The sequence below is a fragment of the Oryzias latipes genome, chromosome 17 (assembly GCF_002234675.1).
Source record: "Oryzias latipes chromosome 17, ASM223467v1".
NCBI lineage: Eukaryota > Metazoa > Chordata > Actinopteri > Beloniformes > Adrianichthyidae > Oryzias > Oryzias latipes.
Window position 1 is genome coordinate 1,222,840 of NC_019875.2, and position 20,876 is coordinate 1,243,715.

A 20,876-nucleotide genomic window follows, 5' to 3' on the forward strand; every position below is an offset into this window, starting at 1 on the left:
CAACACGCCCAAAAAAAAGATGTGGCTTCACAAAACTCAGTTAATAAATACTCTGTAAAGTTTCATGTTTCTGTCACCTACTGTGGGACCCGCCCCCCCCCCATATTTTTTTAATTCCTTTTTTGTGTGGGGGAGGGGGGCTTTTTGATGCACATCTTGTCTCAGGCGGTTGTCACGTTTTTTAATTTGAAATCCTGCAATTTCAAAATCATTTGCATACTGAATAAAACATATATTTAAAGGTGATTCTTTGATTGCTTAGTACTTGAGGTTGATACCAGTCAACAGGGTGTAAACGTTGGTTTTTAAGTGCCAGAAATTCTGCTGATTGATAGTCATGAAAAGTCTGTGAGAAGTTTTCACCACATCCTGAGGTGAACGCGGGTTCATCTGCAGTGTGTGTTTGTTCCCCAACCCCGTGCGGGCCGCGGTCGTTCTTGTGTGGGCGGGGTCTGAATGAAAAAAGGCAGGGGGCTGTTAAAAAAAAGCAGTAAAACGACAAGGCTCAGGAACAGCAGCGTTTAGAGCCGCAACGTGTTCCTGGGCTCTTGGATACAGACACACCTGTCTAAACGACGTCTGAAATCGGTAATGTTACGTCCGGACGTTCTCTGATCGGAAAAGAAAGGCGTTTATATAATATATCTGGACGATAAACAAAGCGAACCCTGAAAGCCTTTTTGTGTTAGAGTTAGATTTCCGTTTGAAGAAGACTCTTTGGACTTATGTCAGTCGGAACGCCTTAAAACATCAGCGAGGTGTCAGTTTAAGGTAAGCTATTTTCTTTTCTTGGTCACATTATCCAGTCGGGCATGGCGAGGACGACTAAACATGGACCCGAAGCAACAAAAGAAAAGCGGCTCGAAGGAAGGAATGCTGGTCCTCAGGCTAAACTCAGGGTGTGGATTAGCTAGTTTAGTTAGCCATTCAGAAACGCTCTACTTCTTTAGACGGCATCGGGAGGATGATAAAAAGAAGATTGTTGTCACTTCTAACATTTGCCCTAAAATAAACCACTCTATATAACGTATTATTGGGGCTTTTGTAGGGAAAGTTTGCTAAAGTAGCTGGTAAGGATGACCTATTCTCTGTCTTGACAGCCGCTTATTGCAGCTGTTTTTGTTCCAATAAAGCTTATTTCCCTTAGTATATGTGTTTATTTAAAACTGTCATTGCAGTTAATACTGAGTTTGGATCGTTTTTAGAGGATCTGCGTCGAAGTTTTCACGTCTATTCGAAATAAAAAGCGAACTTTGTCAGTCTTGCTGTTAGCTTCTTGAGTCCTAATTGTAGTCTAAAATGAACATATGTTCTAAAGTCATCTGTGTACTTTTATATCTTTTATATCTTCTCTGTTTTGGAAAGCTGAAGCATAACACAATTGTAGACCCTCAGAACGTCTGGATCAGGAGAAAATGCGGTTATTTACAAAAGAAAAGCCAACTAAGTCCCTACTTCCCAGCTTAAACGTTTACTAAGACAGCTTGTGGTGAAGGACTCAGTAACTGGACATGTTGGAGAAGCTCCTCTGGTTAACCAGAAGGATCCAGACTGCCTTGTTGGGCCTTGTCTGCTGCAGGGCCAGCTTGGACTTGCCTGAATCATGAACTTCCTGTGCAGTCAGAAGTTGCTGCTGGAGGCTTTAGTTTTTTAGTTTGAAGGAAGCTTGCCTGGTTTGGGTTTAGATGACGTTCTAGCTGCAGGGTGTAAATAAAGGTGATCTGGTTCAGTTTAGCAGTGTGGCTCTGCTTGGGCATGCTGTTATGATGACATAGCAACCGCCTCTCACTGAGCCTCAAACGCTCATTTGTTTGGATCTTATGAAGGACAGATCCAGATCCCATCCATCCACCAGGCCTGCTAATTGCAGAGCAGAGCCCGGCTGCAGCTGGCTGACTCACTTCCTGTAGTTGCATTGTCTGAGCAAGCACTGCTGGGAGAAAGGCGAGGAGTATCCGGGACAGTCTGAGGGGTCGTTCTGCATTACTCAACATGGCGTTGTCGCCCTTCATTTGTCAGATGTGAGTCACGGATGAAGGGCAGAGACATTGGGGGCTGTTGTCTGTGTTTAAAGACGTGGGTTGTTTCTATCTCCACTGATGATCACAGAGACGCTTTTAGACTCACTCATTGTTTTTCCAAGAAGAACTGTCTGAGTATTTCCCACCAAACAAAGAAATACATGTACCATTCAATACAATTCTGTTACATATCCTTTTTTTTTATCAATTTTTATCTGAAACCAAATGTTTTTGGTCAAATTTTCATATAAACAATCATTTGAGCTAATATCAGTTGGCCTTTTTAATAATAAAGTAGGGATTTCTTACATCAAAGGTACTTTTTTGCTATTAAAACAAACCTTAACAAAAAATTCTTTTGAGAGAAAATCCTTTCCTGGATTTGAGGAATCAGTGATACATTTGAACAGTTTTTTGCTTTAATCTAATGTTTTTTTGTGTGGATGGAACTGTTACTGTAAAGTGCCTTGGATCTTCCAAGAAGATGGTGAAGTGCTATCTATATAAACATATGCTATCTACCATTGCAGAGTTTGAGTAGTATTTTGGGCTGGGTGGGTTGTAACGTGGGTTGTATACGTCAGGTAAATGTTTAATTGCTTTATCTTACGGAGTAATGAGTATATAAAACTGTTCATTTAGTCAGCACTGTATGTTAAGGTCTACTGAGCGTTAGCATTAGCCGTCCTATGGGAAATTCCATTATACGTTAGCATCAAGCTAGCAAACTTTGGCTTTTCTGCTGTTAGGAAAGGGATAACAAATCCATCTCTTTTTATTGGATGGATTATTGATATATTAAGCTTGGATCAATTTAGATCCGGTAATCGGGCCTAATCGTAGTCAACACTTTAAAAAAAAGCTTCTTTAAAAAAGTGCAAGCCTGAACCAAAGTGGAAGAAAATTGGAGAAAATAGATGACCAGGTTTTTTCTTTCTTTCATAACATTTACAAGTGTACCAGCCTTTTGTTGTTTTTATATCCTGTTTGTTGCTCAAGATGATGTAGTTTGACAATACTTTGAAAATAACTTACAACCTAGTAGGGAAATTGGGATAAACAAAAATCCCCTTCTTTAAGTTTTCAATCACATCCCTTATGTGTGACCTGAAGAAACTCTGAAGTCAGGTTTTAAAGACTGCTAAATAATAAATGTCCTAGTTTTCCTGACAGAGTATGTAGTTAAAGTGGAATGCATGATCTCATGTGTGACCAGCTGTGAGCGTTGTGGTTTTCTCCATGTGGTGATTAGAAACCCAAACTGGACCTCTGGTTGTTCCGACAGCTGTAAATCTGTATTTAATGATTGCCAGGCTTCACTTGAACATGTTATTAGCATGTAACATGAGAATGTGGATTTGTGGGATTTCCCAGAGGCCCTTAAATGATCAAAACCAGACAGTGTGTGCCAGTTTTCTCAGTGCTGGTTTGTCTCTCCACTTTTTGGCATCAAAAAAAATGTTTCTTACTCTTTATTTTTACTTTGTTGTAAGAGTGTCAGAATGCATCATGAAGCAACAAGATTTCTGTTGCTCTAAACTGAGTCTGTTTTCATTGAAATCTTGTCAGAGAAACTAAATGGAGTTTGTCGGATCCTTTTGTCACTGTCAGACCTCTCCGAGTGACAGAGGTGGAGTTTTATGTGGGGGCGGGTTTCCTTTGAAAACGCTGCATTGGCAGTCAAAGCCTGGCTGCTCTTCCTGAACGATCACTGAGCTGAAAAGCAGCACTTGAGTGCAGCCTAATGAAGGAAATGGGCAGACTTGTGTTGATTTAGTGGCTTTAGGGATCCAAAAAGTGGACTCAGCCGCAGATGTGATGAGTGAAGGAGGAAGGACACTCGCTTCTTATGGGAACAATCAGAGGAAAAGCTGATTTTTGGGAGAAGAGCACCACGGGTTTAGTTTTTGTGGGTTTGGGCGTTAGACTTCTATTTGAAGAAGTTGTTGGGTTTTCAGGCAAACGGAAAACTTTCCCACAGATTAGGACAAACATCCCTGACAGTAACTTGCTTTTTACAGTTCATACTCTCCTTGAAGTATTCTCACTATTCCTGACATGGCTTTAGAGTCCATCCCCACATTTTTCCTTTTTCCTCACATGACTGTGTTGCAATCCTTTATAGAGCTCTGGCTTGGTCACAGCTTTGTGTGTTCTAGGTGACACATTAACTGAATGCAGAGGGTTCCTGTTGTTTGAACGTTTAAAAAGTCTGGTGTGAATGAGCTGCAGCCTGTTTCTCAGTTAATCCTCTTAGCCAAAAATAGGATTTTCATTTCTTCTCATCGATTCTGCTGAATTGAATTTCCCCCAAAAAGATGATAGAATCCAACAGTTTCTTGGTCCAAAACAGTCACCTTCTTCTTCACTCTAAGGTTTAAATACTCCACACATCCATTATTTAGCTGAAGAGTGCATTAGCCATGCAGACACTTCATTCTTTCAGCAGCACTAATTTTCTGGAAGTGTAGTGTGATGCTAATGTTAGCGTTGTTGTTATTGTAGATGCTCTTCTACTATAATGTAATAGCTTCTGTCATCATGACACTTGTAATATTTGATGTCATGGATGGTTTCTTCATGCAGCAGTGCATCTAAAAAAACAAGGTAGATATGACAGCAAAAAGGGGCTTTCCATGTTACATAACACGCCTTTACAATAAGGGTTGTTAAAATCCACGTACATCCTCTAAACAGACACGTTTGTGTTGTTTTCCCTTTGGTCGGTTGTGCGTTTGCGATCTATGTGAAGGTGTGTGGTGTTTCTCTGAAAGACTGAACAAGTCAGTAAACCCACGCCCTCATTCAGTGAGTAAGATCAAAGGTAACAAATGAATAATACAGAAGGAACGGCATGAAGGACGCTAAGCTTTTAGGAACCATCAAACCTTTCATTTTCATCAGCTTCATGCAATACTTTTTATATTAAGAACAAAAACAAACTTGTGGGTGTCAGTAAGAGGTAGAAGTTTTGTGGAAGTGAGATCAGTTTGCTTCTGTTTTCTTAGAAAAATAGTGAGCCAACCAAATCATGAAGCATGCATGGTCTTCTTTTTCCTTCAAAAACTGATGTGTCCCTATAGAATGGTGCCATGGTCTACCAGGCATTGATAAACACAGACACCGCTCCATGTAGCGATCAGACCATAACATTAGCTGGTAGCTCCTCCCACACGCAGCCGCACTGTCAGGCTTTAAAGAACATAATTTCTAAGAGGCGGGGTGTTGCACCCCCCCAACAACAGGTTAGATGACAGAGCCCGGTCCATTAAGCGTTTACGGAGCTTCAGTACATAGAACTCCAACAGCCACACGGCCTATCGTAGTCCGCTATTACAGTGTTTTTCAACCAGTGTGCCGCGGCACACTAGTGTGCCGTGGGAGATGGTCAAGTGTGCCGTGGAAAATTGCCCTCATTAATTGATCTAAAAACATTTCCCATCTCCAGGAAATCAGCTCTTTGTTCATCCAAACAGGTCCTGATAAAACACTGAGTAGTTAGGAATATGAAAGATCATAAAATACTTTTTTCTTTGTGTTTATATGATTCTATTAAAGACATTTTGATAAGAATGACGGTAACGCGAAATAGCTGCAGCTATAACTGTGTAAGGGAAAGTCCCGCAGCTTTTACTGTCTCCACGACTCCACCAATCATTCTTGAAGGCTTAACCACATGTTATCAGTCTGACCAATCAGAAGTGTTTAAAGTCTTCAATTCCTTGTTCCAATTTAGCTCATAAGTCTCTCAGTTCTAACAGAAATACCAGCTAAAGCTCGTCTTTAGCGGTGTAGCTTTCCACAGAATCCGGTATCAGACCGTGGAACAAGTAAACAAAACCATGAAGCTCAGAGACGCGAGTCTTTCTGCCGTTTTGTGGCAGTTTTCACACTACATCTCCCATGATGCATTGGCTTAAAGGTACAGCGCCTCAGCGTACAATGAGTCGTCCTTGTTACATGTCTTGAAACCACAACGAACATACAGTTTGTATGTAACTTAAGTTTTATTACATCTTTTAGAAAAAACATCTGCAACTTCCTGCTTTTTCTGCCACAATTATCACAAATTGTGGCAGGGGGGGAGGGGGGGCTGTAGATCAAAACAGACTATGAGTTTCTGCTTTTTTTTTTTTTTTGGGATGCTGGTGTGCCGCAGGATTTTTGTCAAGGTTAAAGTGTGCCGTGGCTCAAAAAAGGTTGAAAAACACTGCACTATTAGATATTCATGGGGGGGGGGGGACGCCGAACCAACCCTAAAACTGCCCAAATTATGCCCAAAGCCATTTTTACCCGCAAATTTGGAACCAAAACCGCGTAATTGGGCGGAAAACCGACCAATCTGGCAACACTGCTGCTAGCTTCTCTTGTAGCAATAACGTGCTCCCTCCACAGCTCACTGTGACGTTACTTTCTGTTAGGCAGTTAGCCGCTCAGCCCAGTGGAAATTTCAGAATAAAAGCACTTCCATTGCCGCTTTACTTCTGTTGTGAGGTAAGTTATTGTGTTGTGTTGTGAGTTAATGTGTTGTGTTGTGACCCTTCTGGGCCACCGTAATAACATGCTTGGGTATCGAAAATCTACATTTCAGCTGTTTACAGAAAAATACTAAGAAACTAGCTTTGTTTCGTTTCTGTTGCTGGAATTCCAATTGTGGACATGTCAGCAAATGAACTTATTCAAGCAGAAGAAAAAGTCTCCAAAGATACAGATCCTTTTGAGTTGGAGCAGCAGTGAAGACTTTCAAACCAGTGCTGATGTTGAAATGGTTTCTAAGAAAGCCTAGCTTAAAGAGGCAGCTTTTTCAGCCTGTAAAACTTGCATTTTTTTCTGTCTTATCTCATTTGATTCCTGTGAATGGCACTTTGAAGTTATAACAGATGTAGCACAGGACGGGAAAACACTTGAATGTAATTTACATATTAGAGAACTTTTATTCTTTCCAGAAGATTGTCTTCAAAATCGAACCAGGAGGTTCATTTTTGACCAGAACCCTGCAGCCCTTTTTTATTTTTTGAAGCTAATCTATTATTTCAGTCTTTGCATTTCTTTTTAGGGTCTGCTTTACATGGTATATAGTCAAATGTTATGTCACTCCTCCTGGAAGGCCGTCACTGCAGAGTCAGAGCTGCAGTTTGCTCAGTAACGTAACTGATGCTGCCGGTCCTCTTCACAGATGCAGTACAAGTCAACGCTTCTTTGTTGTGTTTAAATATGTGTTTAAAGAAAGCTGATTTTCTTAGGAAAACATGTGAAGATGACACCAAATAAGTCAGGTTACTGTAGGAAGTCTGTGTCTTCTGAGCGCATGCAGAAGACGTAAATTTAACAGAACTTGGATGAAAAGCAATTTGTTTCTTTGTCACAATGTTGGAGATAATTTCCTTTATGTTATTGAATATTCACATGCTTTTTAATTGCACAAAGAATTATTTAAAGATAGGATTTAGTAAGCAGTAAAATAATAATACACATCTAAACTCACATGATCACAATATAGTAGCTACTGTCTGTTTCTCATAGCAATTCAGTGTCTGTACCTAAACTGATGGCAACATGAACATTGGAGCTGCCCTTTAGCTACACTTTACAGGAAGTGACTAGTTTGTCTGAGCACTGATGAACAGGAAATATCTACATTAAAATGTCTATACTTTCTATAGCTGATCAAACACAGACTGCATATTTAGCATGGAGACAGTCCAGAGACCTTATCCAATCGGCTGTCAACCCATCTGGACTATTTCTTTTGTCTGTCCCAGATTTTGGCTGTTATTTTGAGAAAGAATCAGAAAAGTGTGAAACAAGTTGATGTAATGCTGACCGACTCCTGTCCATGAACTCATCTATTTTTGATTACTGGCAAACAAATGAGTTGAGTTTAACTTATGATTGTGGTTACAGTTTTGTGAAATACCCATTGATTTGTTAAATTACATTCTAAAAGCTGCATGGTTGGCCCAGATGAGCTGTTTCCACATAGATGAGTTTTAAGCTGTTTTTTGTGCATCTGTTTATGGATTTGCTGAATATGCTGAATCAATTTCTTTAAACCCAACCCTTTTTCTGACATTTAGTACAGAGCATGTGGACACACAACCTTATTTGTGTGAAGTTTTGAATGTCCACTAATAATTTGGGGATGTTCAACGTTTTACCTAAAAGCTTTAGTCACAGCTGCCCTTACGGGTGGATCCGGCTGTCTGCAGGTTGAAAACTGGTAAACCTGTACAGGAGATATGGAGGTCATAGACCTCTCAGTGAGCCTGTAAAGTAAAAATGTTCATGCACATTTTTCTGTAAGCGACCGATCATACCGAACATTAAAAACAACACGAAGAGTATGTTAGGGTGAAGTAGGCGAAACGTAGGCGAGTCAAATCTGTTCCTTCCTCTTTTCAACCTCCCCTTCGCAGTACCCGTCCCGGTTACTGATGTGGAGAACACATTTGGGACTTTAACTTTAATATTAATATTAGATAGGGAATGCAGCAATGTGCCACCTTCAGTTCCCCTGCACCTGTGCACGCCGGACGGGGCAGATCAGGACCCTTGAGCAGTGCACTCCTGGACTGTTGTGACATCACAACGGCTCATTCATTCAGACCCAGCGTTTTTGCGACAGTTTGATTTTCAGCTGTTTAAAAGGAGAAATACTCAGAAATGCAAAAAGGATTTCTTATTACATTTATTCTCTTTCGTAAGAAAAATGCCACACGGACATGTCAAAATCTCAAAAAAAGAGGATTTTCATAGAACGGGGACTGTGTGAATGAAATAAATGTGTCTTTTGTGGGTTTTTGTCGCATGTCTTCTGTCTTCCCCATCCTGTCTTTGCTGTGTTGAGGTAATGAACCTGTCCCAGCACAGACGTCCAACTCTGAGCAGACAGCAAACGTGTTGTTTCAGAGCTGATGCTGCTCAGTGAACAGTTTTTCCTTATTTGGACAAAATAGGGCTTTATTCTGGCTGCTGCTTTCCTAACGGTAACAGACGGATTCCATTTTATTGCAAAATATGAAGATAGGTGCTGAGAATGGAAATGGCATGTCTGCACATGTTTTCCTCTTTGAAGCATCAAGAGTCAGATCAGTGAAGAGCTGCTTTAAATGCTCACTGCGTGTTCACACCTTGTAGATCTGCTAAGAGTAACTAAAAAAAAGATGTCCTAGCACACCACACTCATGCACACATATGTACACTTTCCGGTTTTGTATGGGGATGGGGAACCTCAAAGTTCTCTGTCTGCGTTTGAAAAGTTAAACTCTTATTAGGAGTTTTATAGCTTTTAAGAAAGATTCGATCGTTTTAGTTTACACTCACTAAATATATTTTTCTTGTTGTAGATGGATGTGCGGCTTCTTTTAATAGCAACAGTGGTCCTTGGTGGCAGCACGGCTCAGCAAGGTAAGAAGCTGAAACAAAATAAATGTCAAACAAATTTACATTTAGCCTGATTTATCCTGTTAAACTGTGACTAATCCATGCTAATCCAGCAAGCTTTCCTCTGAACTATTCTTGCTTTAATCCTTGATCCTGACATTGATTGCTCTACGCCTGACTTACTATCATTTGGGGCCTCATTTATAAAACTTTGCGTAGGATTTGCGTCAGAAGTGGCGTACGGATGAAACATAGGACGTGCGTACGCACAGAAATATTCGGATTCATAAAACCGAGCGCACGCACATCCCACGGATTTTTCCCTTAACAAACCCCAATCAATTCTAAATGCAGCGCAGCTTTTGCGGCTTCATGACACGCCCATAGTTGCCCATAAATAGTCCGTGAAACGCCCACAAATGAATATTCATTGATTGCGAAATCATGGCAAACACCGAGAGGAAATCAAAAAAACGTAACTTCACTCAATGTGAAGTAGAAGTTAATGTTGGCGAGGTGGAAAAGAGGAGAAAAGTGTTGTTTGGAGGGCACAGTGTGGGCATTGCTAATGCCAAAAAGGCACGTGAGTGGCAAACGGTGGCAGACGCCGTAAATGCTGCAGCCTCACAACCTCGGACCGTGGCCGAAATAAAAAAGAAATGGTCGGACATCAAAGTCGAGGTGAAAAAACTTCTAGCGCTCCATCGGGAGGAGGGGGGGGGCACCGGAGCGCCAGATGCACCGGGTGACACGCGTAGTTCCTCCGAGTGCTCCTCTGTAACGCCGGGCCCAAAAGCCCGCAGAGGTCCAACAGGACGGCTCGAGGAAGTCGGAACCGGCTCATAAGCCACTCGTCCTCGTTTGCCAGCAAGTCTTCTTGCTGTCTAAAGATTGTGCGTCATTACGCATTGTGATGGGGCATTTTATTTCCATCCATTTAGTTACATCTGACAAGCTACAGATGTCGGTAATAATCGACGTGGAAATGGGAAATTGATCAGCGCAAATGTAATTTCTTGTTGCTTTCTGAATGGTTGAGACATACGCCATACATTGTTTTATCAAAAATAAAACAAACTGAAGGCATATGCATGAATACCATAATTCTGTAGCTAATGAAGAAATGTTTTACTATGAACACAACTTTCCCCAGTGGACAATTAATATGTCCGTCTGTCTGTCCGTCTGTCTGTCCATCTGTCTGTCTAATTGCACCTATATCTGCTCCGCCAGACGGACACATTAACGAGAATATAAGTTTTGTACATTATTTCGTTCTGTTAACTATATTATTTATGAGGATGAATTGCACAACATGCCAATATTGCAGAACATATTTCACTTTTCTTTCTGCAAATAAGTGTTCATTTGAATTTCTGTTGTAATTTTCGTTTGACTTTTTTGTTTGTTTCACTGCTGATCGATCAAACGGGTGTTGGTGTAGCTTTTAATTGTCAGACTTGCTTTGTGAAGTCTTCATGTTATTTATGAGAGGCAGTATTGTCATTTTCACTTTCACGTGTTTCTTCCATCTGCCGACGGTGTCGCCGTTTCTCATTTCACCCGTTTTTGTGCGTACGCCCGGGTCAGAGCTTGCGTAAAGGACCGCACATTTTCCCGTCAAGTTTGCTTTTTATAAATCTCAACTATTGCGTAGAGAGTGGCGTACGCCTTCTTTTGTGCGTACGCAACGTTTATAAATGAGGCCCCTGGAGTTTGTCTTCCATGAGTTGTCATTTGCTCAAGCATCCACCTCCATGACTCGTGTCTTTTTGAGCTGACAGGATTGGTGTTTGTGCAACCCAAAGCTGCTTTGAGTGGGTGAATGTGATTTTCTGTTTCCTTCTGTGATCTTCTTCAGATGGAAGCATGTGCATCAAGGCCAATGCGCAGTCCTGTGGGGAATGCATCCAGGTCTCTGAGACATGTGGATGGTGCACAGACGAAGTAAGACAAATCTGTTGATTTGATTCATTTAGAATAAAGTAAAACAAGGTTTCTGCTTTGCATCAGTGTTCTGTGATTGTTTGAACAACCGGGGGAACATCACAGGAAACAGCCACAGCTTATGAAATAAAACGTGTCTGATGATGGCAAGACATCTTATCTAAAAGTTTGTAACTGTTATTTTAGTCACAATTTCATGAATTCTGTCTAAACGTATAGCAGCATACTTAGTAGACTGTACATGCCTTGACCTAACTGACAGCTTTGTCATTTTAAACCTTTTGGCTGCTTCTTGTCATTTTGGAGGTTATTCAGTTAACTCCAAAGTCCATGTGGTTGAATTAAGCCACTGCACCTTCAGAGCTGGTTTCTATTTTAGCAATTTAACCATCTATTTAACCAAGACTTCATTTTGAAATCCACAGATGAATTTTTTCAAGTAGTCTTCTCCAATCCCTTCTTTAGTACTTCCTCAGCGCTTAGCCTCTTTCGTCCTTTGGATAAACAGCAAAAGGTTCTGTGGAATCACACTGATGCACTGTCATTTATTCAGATATTTACAGTCTAGATTCTGGTAGTCCCCAACCTTTTTCAGGCCACAGACCTATAATGCCATCAGTACTTCCATGGACTGATCTGAACAAGGCTGAAGTGGGCGTCTGAATTTATTTATTGATTTTTTTAGCTTCCTGTTTCTCTTAACTGTTGACCATAAAGTTTATCTTCATTCTCTGAAATAAAAATCTCTGCAGCTGGCTTAAACTTTATTTGTACACTAGATTTTGTGTAGGAACCATCAAAATGTGAAATAGACTTTTCCTTAACCCATAGCTGTCAAAGTCCTTAAGTGTCAAAGTGGAAGCTAGAAATATCGAATGTCGACTTAAACTTCATCAGACTATAGGTGCAATAGATAAAAAAGAAAAAGGTAGCTATAACTGCTATTTTCAGAATACAATAATAAACATTTATTAGAAATGCACAATGTTTCTTTTACTGGAAAATTGCACTGTACTTAGCCTTTTTAACACACAGCAAAGGATCTCACAAGTCTGACTTTAAAAAATTGTAAATATATCTGAAAACATTCAGACTATTTATTTACTGTTGGACATAAACCATAAGCTATCCATTGCCAGAGATCGAATAGGAACAACAAGTATGGTATTCCTATCAAAATTAAAATATACTTGAAAAATGTCAGAGCAGTTACTGACTATGACTGTAAACATAGGCTTCCCAATCTATTGGGAACAAGTATACATGTAAAACAATATCAGTAGATTTTTTAATACCAGGCCGATACTGATACTGATACTGGCAGCGGTATTTCACCCATCCGTAGTTTCAATTCTGCAGCCGGTTTAAGAAAGCAGGAAATACATTTTTGCACGTGACCAAGCGACTTGACATGCGTCAACAAAAAGCCCCCATGCTGTGGAGAGAATCCAGTCGTTTTCCCACATAAAAATGTAGGCTGTTTGTTTTGTTTTCTCCAGCCCAGTACCAACTGTCCCACAGACCAATACTGGTCCACAGATGGGAGGTTGGGGACCACTGGTGTAGGTTATTTGAGTAAAATGCTAAAAAAAAAAAAAAAAACATGAAATGTTTTGTTCTCTCTTCAGTTCTCCTTATCTTGATCTTGATTTCTAAAGCTTTTCAAGAAGAACACCAGTCTTTTATTGGATGTGTAATGTTGTTTACAGATGATTTAGAGCTGCTTGTGCTAAGTTGGTAATTCAGAGCCTTTTCCAGTTTCAGCATTTAATTGATATAAAGGATCATTGGCAAAATGGCCACAATCCTCTGGCTTGTTTGCACATTTGTCTATTTTTAGAAATAAAGGGGTTTGATGACCTTAATGAGCCCAAAACAAGCTAACGGGTTCTTGGGATTCTGCAGGCTTGGTCTTTTTCTGTGGCATCAAGTGCTGTTTTTTCTCTCTCCTTTTAGATGTCTGTAGCACATCACAACACGGGAAAACAAATAACTCAAATTTGTGTAAGCAGCCAAGCTTTTTGGTTTTTATTTACATTTTAGTTGATACCATATGTAAACATTGAGGAAACATGTAAATATTCAAGACAGATGAACCAGTTTAATGGGCTGTCTTGCTGTGGCTGACCATTTCTCTCCAGAGCAAACCTCCACCTGTCTAGATGTTCCTCCACTTGCTCTCCACTCTCACTACACATCACGATGTCATCTGCAAACATCATTGTCCACAGATATTCCTGTCTGACCTTGTCTGTCAGTCTGTCAATCACCAAACAAGAAGGAGCTCAAAGCTGATCCTTGGTGCAGTCCCAACTCCACCTTCAACTTCTCTGTGACACCAACAGAACGTCTCACCACTGTTTTCCAGCTCTCATATGTGTTCTGTACAACTCCAACGTTCCTTTGTCTCACTCCAGCCTTCTTTATTCAAACCACTTCTCCTCTTTCTGGATCCTGTCGCAGACTTTCTCTAGATCTCCAAAGACACAATGCAGCTCCTTCTGACCTCTGTTCTTCTTCAGAAACATCCTCAAAGCAAATATTGCAAATGTGGTTCTCTTTGTCTGAATGAAACCAAACTGTTAGTCACACATGCAAACGTCTGACTTCAGTCTAGCTTCCACTACTCTTTTCCATAATTCATTGAGTGACTCATCAGTTTTATTCCTCTGTCGTTTTCATGTTTCTGCACGTCTCCATTCTTCAGTTCACTCAGAAATTCTACTGCAACCTCTCCTAAACACTTAATACATCCACAGGCATGTTGTCAGAGCCAATTCCCTTTCCACTCTTCCTCACTTAATCCCTGCTGGTCTTTTCTACTTTCAGCCCCACAACAAGTCTTCTCTGTCCTCTCCAACATGTTCTTCCTTCATCAGCTCTTCAACCATGGAAGTCTTCCCCCTCAGTGTTGGATTGGAATAGTGTCAGACATTTTTCACCACTCTCTCTCAGTCTCTCCTTTGTTGTCGTTGTCAGTGTCACTCTGAGGTAAATTCTCTCCTGACCCCTCACTGTCCTCTCCGTCAGCAGCAGACCAGCTTTCCAAACCTGTTGATGATGGTGGATTTGTTCACACTGCTTTTAACGATTGCTTTTAACTTGAAAGCTGTCTCATCTGCATTTCTTCTTGCATTTTCCACGATGAGGGTCTGTTCCTGCTATTCATTCACAAAGCAGGAATTAGGGCTGAAACGATTCCTCGAGTTACTCGATTACAAAAATTCCTCGAGGCAAAATCTCTGCCTCGAAGCCTCGTTAAATTCCTGACGCACACTATACGCGCGGCGTAGGGATTTGATTGTGTCACATGGACCGTTTATTCACACGGACCTTTTGAATTTAGTTGGCGCGATGGCGGAGAATAGATCTATAAATAAACGGCAGAAATTGTCTAAAGTGTGGGATCATTACACACTTGATAAAGAAGAGAACGAGGTGCAGTGTCTCTACTGCAAAATAGAGCTGGCATACCACAAACAGCACATCTTCCATGATTCAGCATCTGAACAGAAGACATCTGCGTGACTGCTGGAACCCCGACGCCTTAATAATTGTCATTGGTCGAATAGATTTCGACGCATCGAAAAAAAAAACGAACCTGAAGGCCCGTTCACACCGGGGCAATTTTAACGCCTCGTGACTAAACAAAGGGCACCAATGAGAGTGTACACACCGACGCGAAAAAACCCCACGCGTCAAAGCGTCAAAAAAAAAAAAACGCCTCGGGTTCGTTTTTTTTTTCCGACGCGTCGCGTCGAAATCTATTCGACCAATGAGAACGGCGCTTTTGCAAACGTGTCTGGAGCTTCTGAAGTTACAGTAAAACACAACTTGAGGGGCGCTCAAACACAAAACTGCCTTGCTGAGCACATATACCAGCGAAGAAGATAGACGCCGAGTAGCGTCTACACTGCCGTGAAGAAATAATGACGGACATTCTAAAACATCCCCGAACCAAGCACCAGTTGGAGCTACTGGTGCTGGAAATATTAATGTTTTCTTTGTTTGATTCTGACAAGCGCGTAAATACTTGCTCTCTTCTTCTGAGTGAAAAGCGACTTTAAGAAGCGTAAAGTTGTGCAGCGCCACCTTGTGTACAGGAGTATATCTGTTTACATTAAGCGCCATCTAATGTCAGGGAATGAAATTGCATGTTCGCTCGGCTCATCGTCAGCGAAAATCGCCTGGGTGTGAACACAAAAAACGTGGCGAAAAACGCTGGCGAATAAGGCCTGGCGAATATTCGTCCCGGTGTGAACAGGCCTTTAGGTGCGGGACCCGCGCGTGCCACCGGCAGCGAGCGAGGGGCGGTTTCAGCCGCTCTGCGCCCCCTCCACGGTGACCAGCGCGGTCCGCCTCAGCGGGCGTCGAGAGCCCCTGGCTGCGGTATTCAGGCGACCGGGCCTGCTTTGAACACTTTTCAAAGTAAACGCTTCGGACCCCGCGGGACACTCAGCTAAGAGCATCGAGGGGGCGCCGAGAGGCAGGGGCTGGGGGGCAGGCGGTAGCTCGCCTTTCGGCGGACCGCGAGGCCTCTTTAAGCATTGCAAAAATAACAAAAACATTATTTTTACACGAAATATAAACAATGATAATGATCAAATATGTTTTTCTGATTCTTTTATTTTTGATGGCCTTCCACTTTGGTGTTGTGCCACCCTTTCAAAGTCTTCTGTCGCCCCCCCCATACAAAATGTTCTATCTCCGCCACTTCTCAAGACCAACTTAAAAACACCAAAAGTAACATTTGCGTCAGAGCGGATCTTTAAAATCAAATGCTTGTTCATTTTACAACCACATCATTTTTGTTATGCATTATTTGTTTTGGTTGTTCAAAACACACACAAATCGTTTTATCTGATTACTCGATTAATCGATCGATTAAGTGCTAGATTAATCGATTACAAAAAGAATCGATAGCTGCAGCCCTAGCAGGAATTAAACTTGTGTCTTCCTCGACACATTTACCGTACTCCCCCTGTCTCGCTCTTACCCTTTCTGCTCCAGCGCCCCCTAGCAGCCGTCAAATCATAACATTGAAAGCGTGGGACAGAAGTAGCGTCTTATAATCCGGAAATTACGGTAGAAGAAAATGTTGTTGGATACTTATTCAGAGGGAAAAGGAAGACAATGATTTAATCTAAAATGTCAAAATAGTGGTTTTTAAATCAGGGATAGATGTATGAACTATTTACTTTTCATGTCATTTTATGACTATTTAAATCCTATTAAAATGTTTTCCTTCTTTCTGCTGCTGGCTAACTTTTTTTTTTTTTTTTTTTTTTTTATACACTATTTTATCCCACGAAGGGAAATTCTTTCTCCGCATTTGACCCATCCCCTTGGGGAGCTGCAGCCGAAACCGTGCTCGGGAGGCAGTAGCGTTAAGGGTCTTGCCTAAGGACCCTCACTGGGTGATGTTAACTGCTCGCCATTGATATGGTAATTGCCCCCAGTACCATTGCTCATTCCCCTCCGGGAATCGAACCCTGGTTTCCTGCATGGTAGCTTCCCACCTTACCAACCGAGCTACCCAGCCGCTCTGGCTAACATTTTTCAAATAAAATCATTGCTGTTTAATAAGGAAGTTTTGGATTTTCATTAAAGGAAAAAATGCATTGATTGTTTTTATTTGAAATGGCGTCTCTGAATTGTGGTATTGAATGTGGTGAGCTCTGATTTCCCTAAAATCTTTGGGTGAATAATAACACATCAGACTGTTGTGTAGTGCTTGTCAAGACAAAGCTGCATTGTCCTGTGGTCTTATCTGCATTTCATTCAGCCTTCATTAAGGCGTGGCTTTGTTTTAACGTCAGGAAGCACAACCTTCCTGCTCAGGTTTATTACACCAAGTAAATGTAACCGTACATGGAGGAATTGATTGATTTACTTTTGTAGTCTTTACCTGCAACAATACACTTAAGAAAATCTGTTTTATCTTAATAATCTGGACTGAATTGGATCATAACTATCCTAATAGCTGTGTCTCATCTACCTTATTATTTGTGTAGCACTTTGAGAGATTATCTTTAGAGAGCTGGAGTTTTATTTTCAAAATAAAAACCTGAATTGAAGTTCCTTCATCTTTATTGCTCACATCGCCATCTTACTGTTCTGCAAACCCCCTGTTCACTCTTCTGTGTGAGTCTACAGACCATAAAGGTTCATGCGAGTCATGTGGTTTTGGAAGAATTGGGTCAATGTGGTATTTTACTTTTGACTGAGTTCATTGTCTCAAGTTCTCCCTCAGACGCCTGGTGGGTTTTCATGTAGAATTAGTACACCGCAGACTTTAAACCTGGTCTCTTGGTTTCACACGGTTCATGCAGACTGATCAACAAGTCAGATGGTTGAGGAAACTACTGCACATCTCTTTCAGCTTCATTAGTTTTGTAGTGTTAACTTTTTTAGAAGGCTTTGAAGAATCCTTAAAGATGTGGATGCTGTCAAATATCTAAAAACTGGAAAAAATTCTGTTCAAATCTTTCTATTTTTTGAAGCAAACCCATAGAGCGATAGAGCAGTTACCAGAGAATCACATGAAAACTTTTCTCCTGCAGAATTTTCTGACGGTGGGCGAACCCAAATCCGCTCGCTGTGACGATCTGGAGTCTCTGAAGAAAAGAAACTGTAAAGTGAGCCAAATCGAGAACCCACGTGGGAAAATCGTTGTGGATCAAGACAATCCGGTTACGATTCGTAAAAAGGATGAGAAAGTGAAGCTGGAGGACATCACCCAGATCCAGCCTCAGAAGGTCACCGTCACGCTGCGAACCGGTTAGTAGTCAAGCCTCTCAGTGGTTTAGGCGTCAGAGCTGTTGTTTTACTTTGTACTTATTTGTACGTTTTTTAAACGTTCCCTCAGTGGATCTGGATCTAAATAGCCATTTTAAATACAAACCAGACAAATTGATGGGGTGTAATGAAGACAGTTGTGGCAGAAAAGCGGTGCAGTGAACCTCTGCTTGCAGGTTTGATTCCCGCTCTGCTCACCCATGTGTGCTGAGGTGTCTGAGCAGCTCATCAAGGCCACATTGCTCCTAATGGCCTGCTTATCAGTGTGTCAATACAGGAAGAGGCCAGTATTTCTGAAAATGTTTCTTTTTTGAAGAAGTACATGCCGCTTTAAGACTGCACTGTAAATAACAGACAAATACGCCAGTATTTTTGTTTTTACTGTTTATGTGGAATTTCCAAAACCTGTTCGTGTTAGCTTATTAAATGTAGTGGTTTTAAAGTCAAAATGGAACCAAAATGTGGCACAAAAAATCTGATAATCTCCATCTTATTATTGTAGTAGATTATGTGTGTGCACCTTTCAGCAGGGATCGCCACAGCGAATCAGCTTACACTCATCCACACACATCTATGATCATTGATCATGTCTGTAAATGATGTTTTATTTACAGATCCTTAAACTAATTTAAAAATTATATAAATGTGGCTAATTTAAATACTTTTTATAGTTTTAAATTATTCTCCTGGTTTTTAAGGGCAAACGGTTTGTCAGAACTGCTAGGTGCCTGCTTGATAAATCTCAGACAAACTATAAAAATTCAAACTTTTGGAAACAGATTTCCCTTCTAGCTAAGATTTGTGATGGGATGTCTTCAGGGAGACGCACCACTCAGTCATTCAGACATGACAGTGGCTCATTCAGGAGGCAAGCCTTAGTCACAACTGCCCTTACGGGTGGAGAAGGGCAGTCTGCAGGTGAAACATGAGCAAATCTGTATGGCGCATGCAAGGAAATATCAAGGTCATAGACCGTTCTGTGAGCCTGTAGAGAGATTTTATTTTGGGGGGGCATGCTGTGAGCGACCGGTCCTAACGAAGACCTGAGACGCAAGGGAAAGTGGGGTAGACGCATGCGTCCAGCCCCACAGATCACGTGCACTGTGGGGGGGGGGTTAGTGCTGTTCATGTGAAGAGTATGTGTCCTTTGCCTGCAACTTGACTGTTAGAAACAAGGAATTTAGACAACCAGTGTAGTTTGTGTGGGTATCCTACACAAACTACGGGCACGTATGTATGTCAGTAAGGGGCCAGGACTCGCATCTTAATAAAGGCTAGAATGAGTCGTAAGCGCTCCGTACGACAGCCTCACCCGCACATTATAAGCATGCATTACATTATCTTTAAATGATTGGTCATACACTTACCATATGCTCGACAAAGTACGTTCAATGTTTATGACGTGCCTAAAGGTGGACGCACAAACAAGACACACCTGAGCTTACCTTAAGATGCAGCTCCTTCTTTCTACAAGCCTTCATGGGCCTGGATAACCCAATAACCCATATGGGTCAAGCCCCATACTAGTGCATTTGCTTAAGGCTTTATGTTTAATAGAAAGAAAGACCAAGTCTAAAACTATCAATCATTATGTTTCAGACTTTCTTTTGCATGGCTCTCTGTTTGAGTTCTTTTGATTTAAAAGCAGTCTGTTTGTCTTTAAGGCGAACCACAGACTATAAACCTGAAATTCCGGCGGGCGGATGATTACCCCATCGATCTGTACTACCTGATGGACCTCTCCTACTCCATGAAGGATGATCTGGAAAACGTCAAGAATCTTGGTACTGAGCTTATGAGGGAAATGGCCAAAATCACCTCCGACTTTAAAATTGGTAAAGAATAAATCTGAACATTTATGACAGACACTCCTGTGGTGTTGCAGATATCTTGTCATCCATTTATTCTCTTTGATCTCCTGAAGGTTTTGGCTCCTTTGTTGAGAAAACGGTCATGCCGTATGTCAGCACCACACCACTCAGAATGATGAACCCTTGCTTGGGCAACCATAACTGCACCAGCCCGTTCAGCTACAAGAATGTCCTGTCCCTGACGAAGGATGGAAAGAAGTTCAACAATTTGGTCAGTCAGCAGCAGATCTCCGGCAACCTGGACTCACCTGAGGGAGGCTTTGATGCCATCATGCAGGTGGCAGTGTGCGAGGTGACTGTGCTTTGATTTGATCACAAAAGAGTTTTGCATTTTTCTTAAATTTGGCAAAGAAACGTCAAGAGTTATTTACATTTTGTTTTGTGGTTTCAGAAAATCATTGGCTGGAGAAATGTGACTCGACTCCTAGTGTTTTCCACTGACGCTGGTTTCCACTTTGCTGGGGATGGAAAACTGGGGGGCATTGTCTTACCCAACGATGGGCAGTGCCACCTGGAGGGCAACATGTATACTATGAGCCACTACTATGTATGATGTCTTTTTTTTTATTCCAATCTGTACACTGTTTACAAAGAGTGTGTAAAAAAGTTTGATTGGTTTACCGTAGTTGAAAAAAGACAAACTTGTTCATCAGAGTACAGGGTACCTGGTTGTTTGCAAGTGAACCCTGGTAAGATTCACTACAGTGTGAATTCAGTCAAGCAATCTAGGTAACCAAATGAGAGCATTGATCAAAGAGAGTGAGTGCAGCACTACGTAGGACAAAAGAAAAAGTATTTTCTCTGTTTTATGCGTTTTTGCTAAATACTTCCCTAAACAAGCAACTACTTTGACCCC

The 20,876-nt window shown here is 41.3% G+C and overlaps 1 protein-coding gene across 2 annotated transcripts in view; it reads left to right on the top strand.

Annotated features, from left to right (window-relative positions):
* Positions 1 to 476: 476 nt before the first annotated feature.
* The window catches only part of LOC101154978 (integrin beta-1), a 29,636-nt gene continuing 9,236 nt past the window's right edge, over positions 477 to 20,876 (top strand). Inside the window, exons 1-7 of one of the 2 annotated variants that reach the window (XM_004078555.4) lie at positions 477 to 771; positions 9,368 to 9,428; positions 11,266 to 11,351; positions 17,915 to 18,131; positions 19,814 to 19,984; positions 20,074 to 20,312; positions 20,412 to 20,567. In XM_004078555.4, coding sequence (XP_004078603.1) covers positions 9,368 to 9,428; positions 11,266 to 11,351; positions 17,915 to 18,131; positions 19,814 to 19,984; positions 20,074 to 20,312; positions 20,412 to 20,567 — 930 coding nt within the window. In that variant the 5' untranslated portion in view covers positions 477 to 771. Of the gene's footprint in view, positions 772 to 869; positions 1,071 to 9,367; positions 9,429 to 11,265; positions 11,352 to 17,914; positions 18,132 to 19,813; positions 19,985 to 20,073; positions 20,313 to 20,411; positions 20,568 to 20,876 lie in introns of those variants that run through there. The other variant, XM_011485950.3, reaches the window with a different exon arrangement.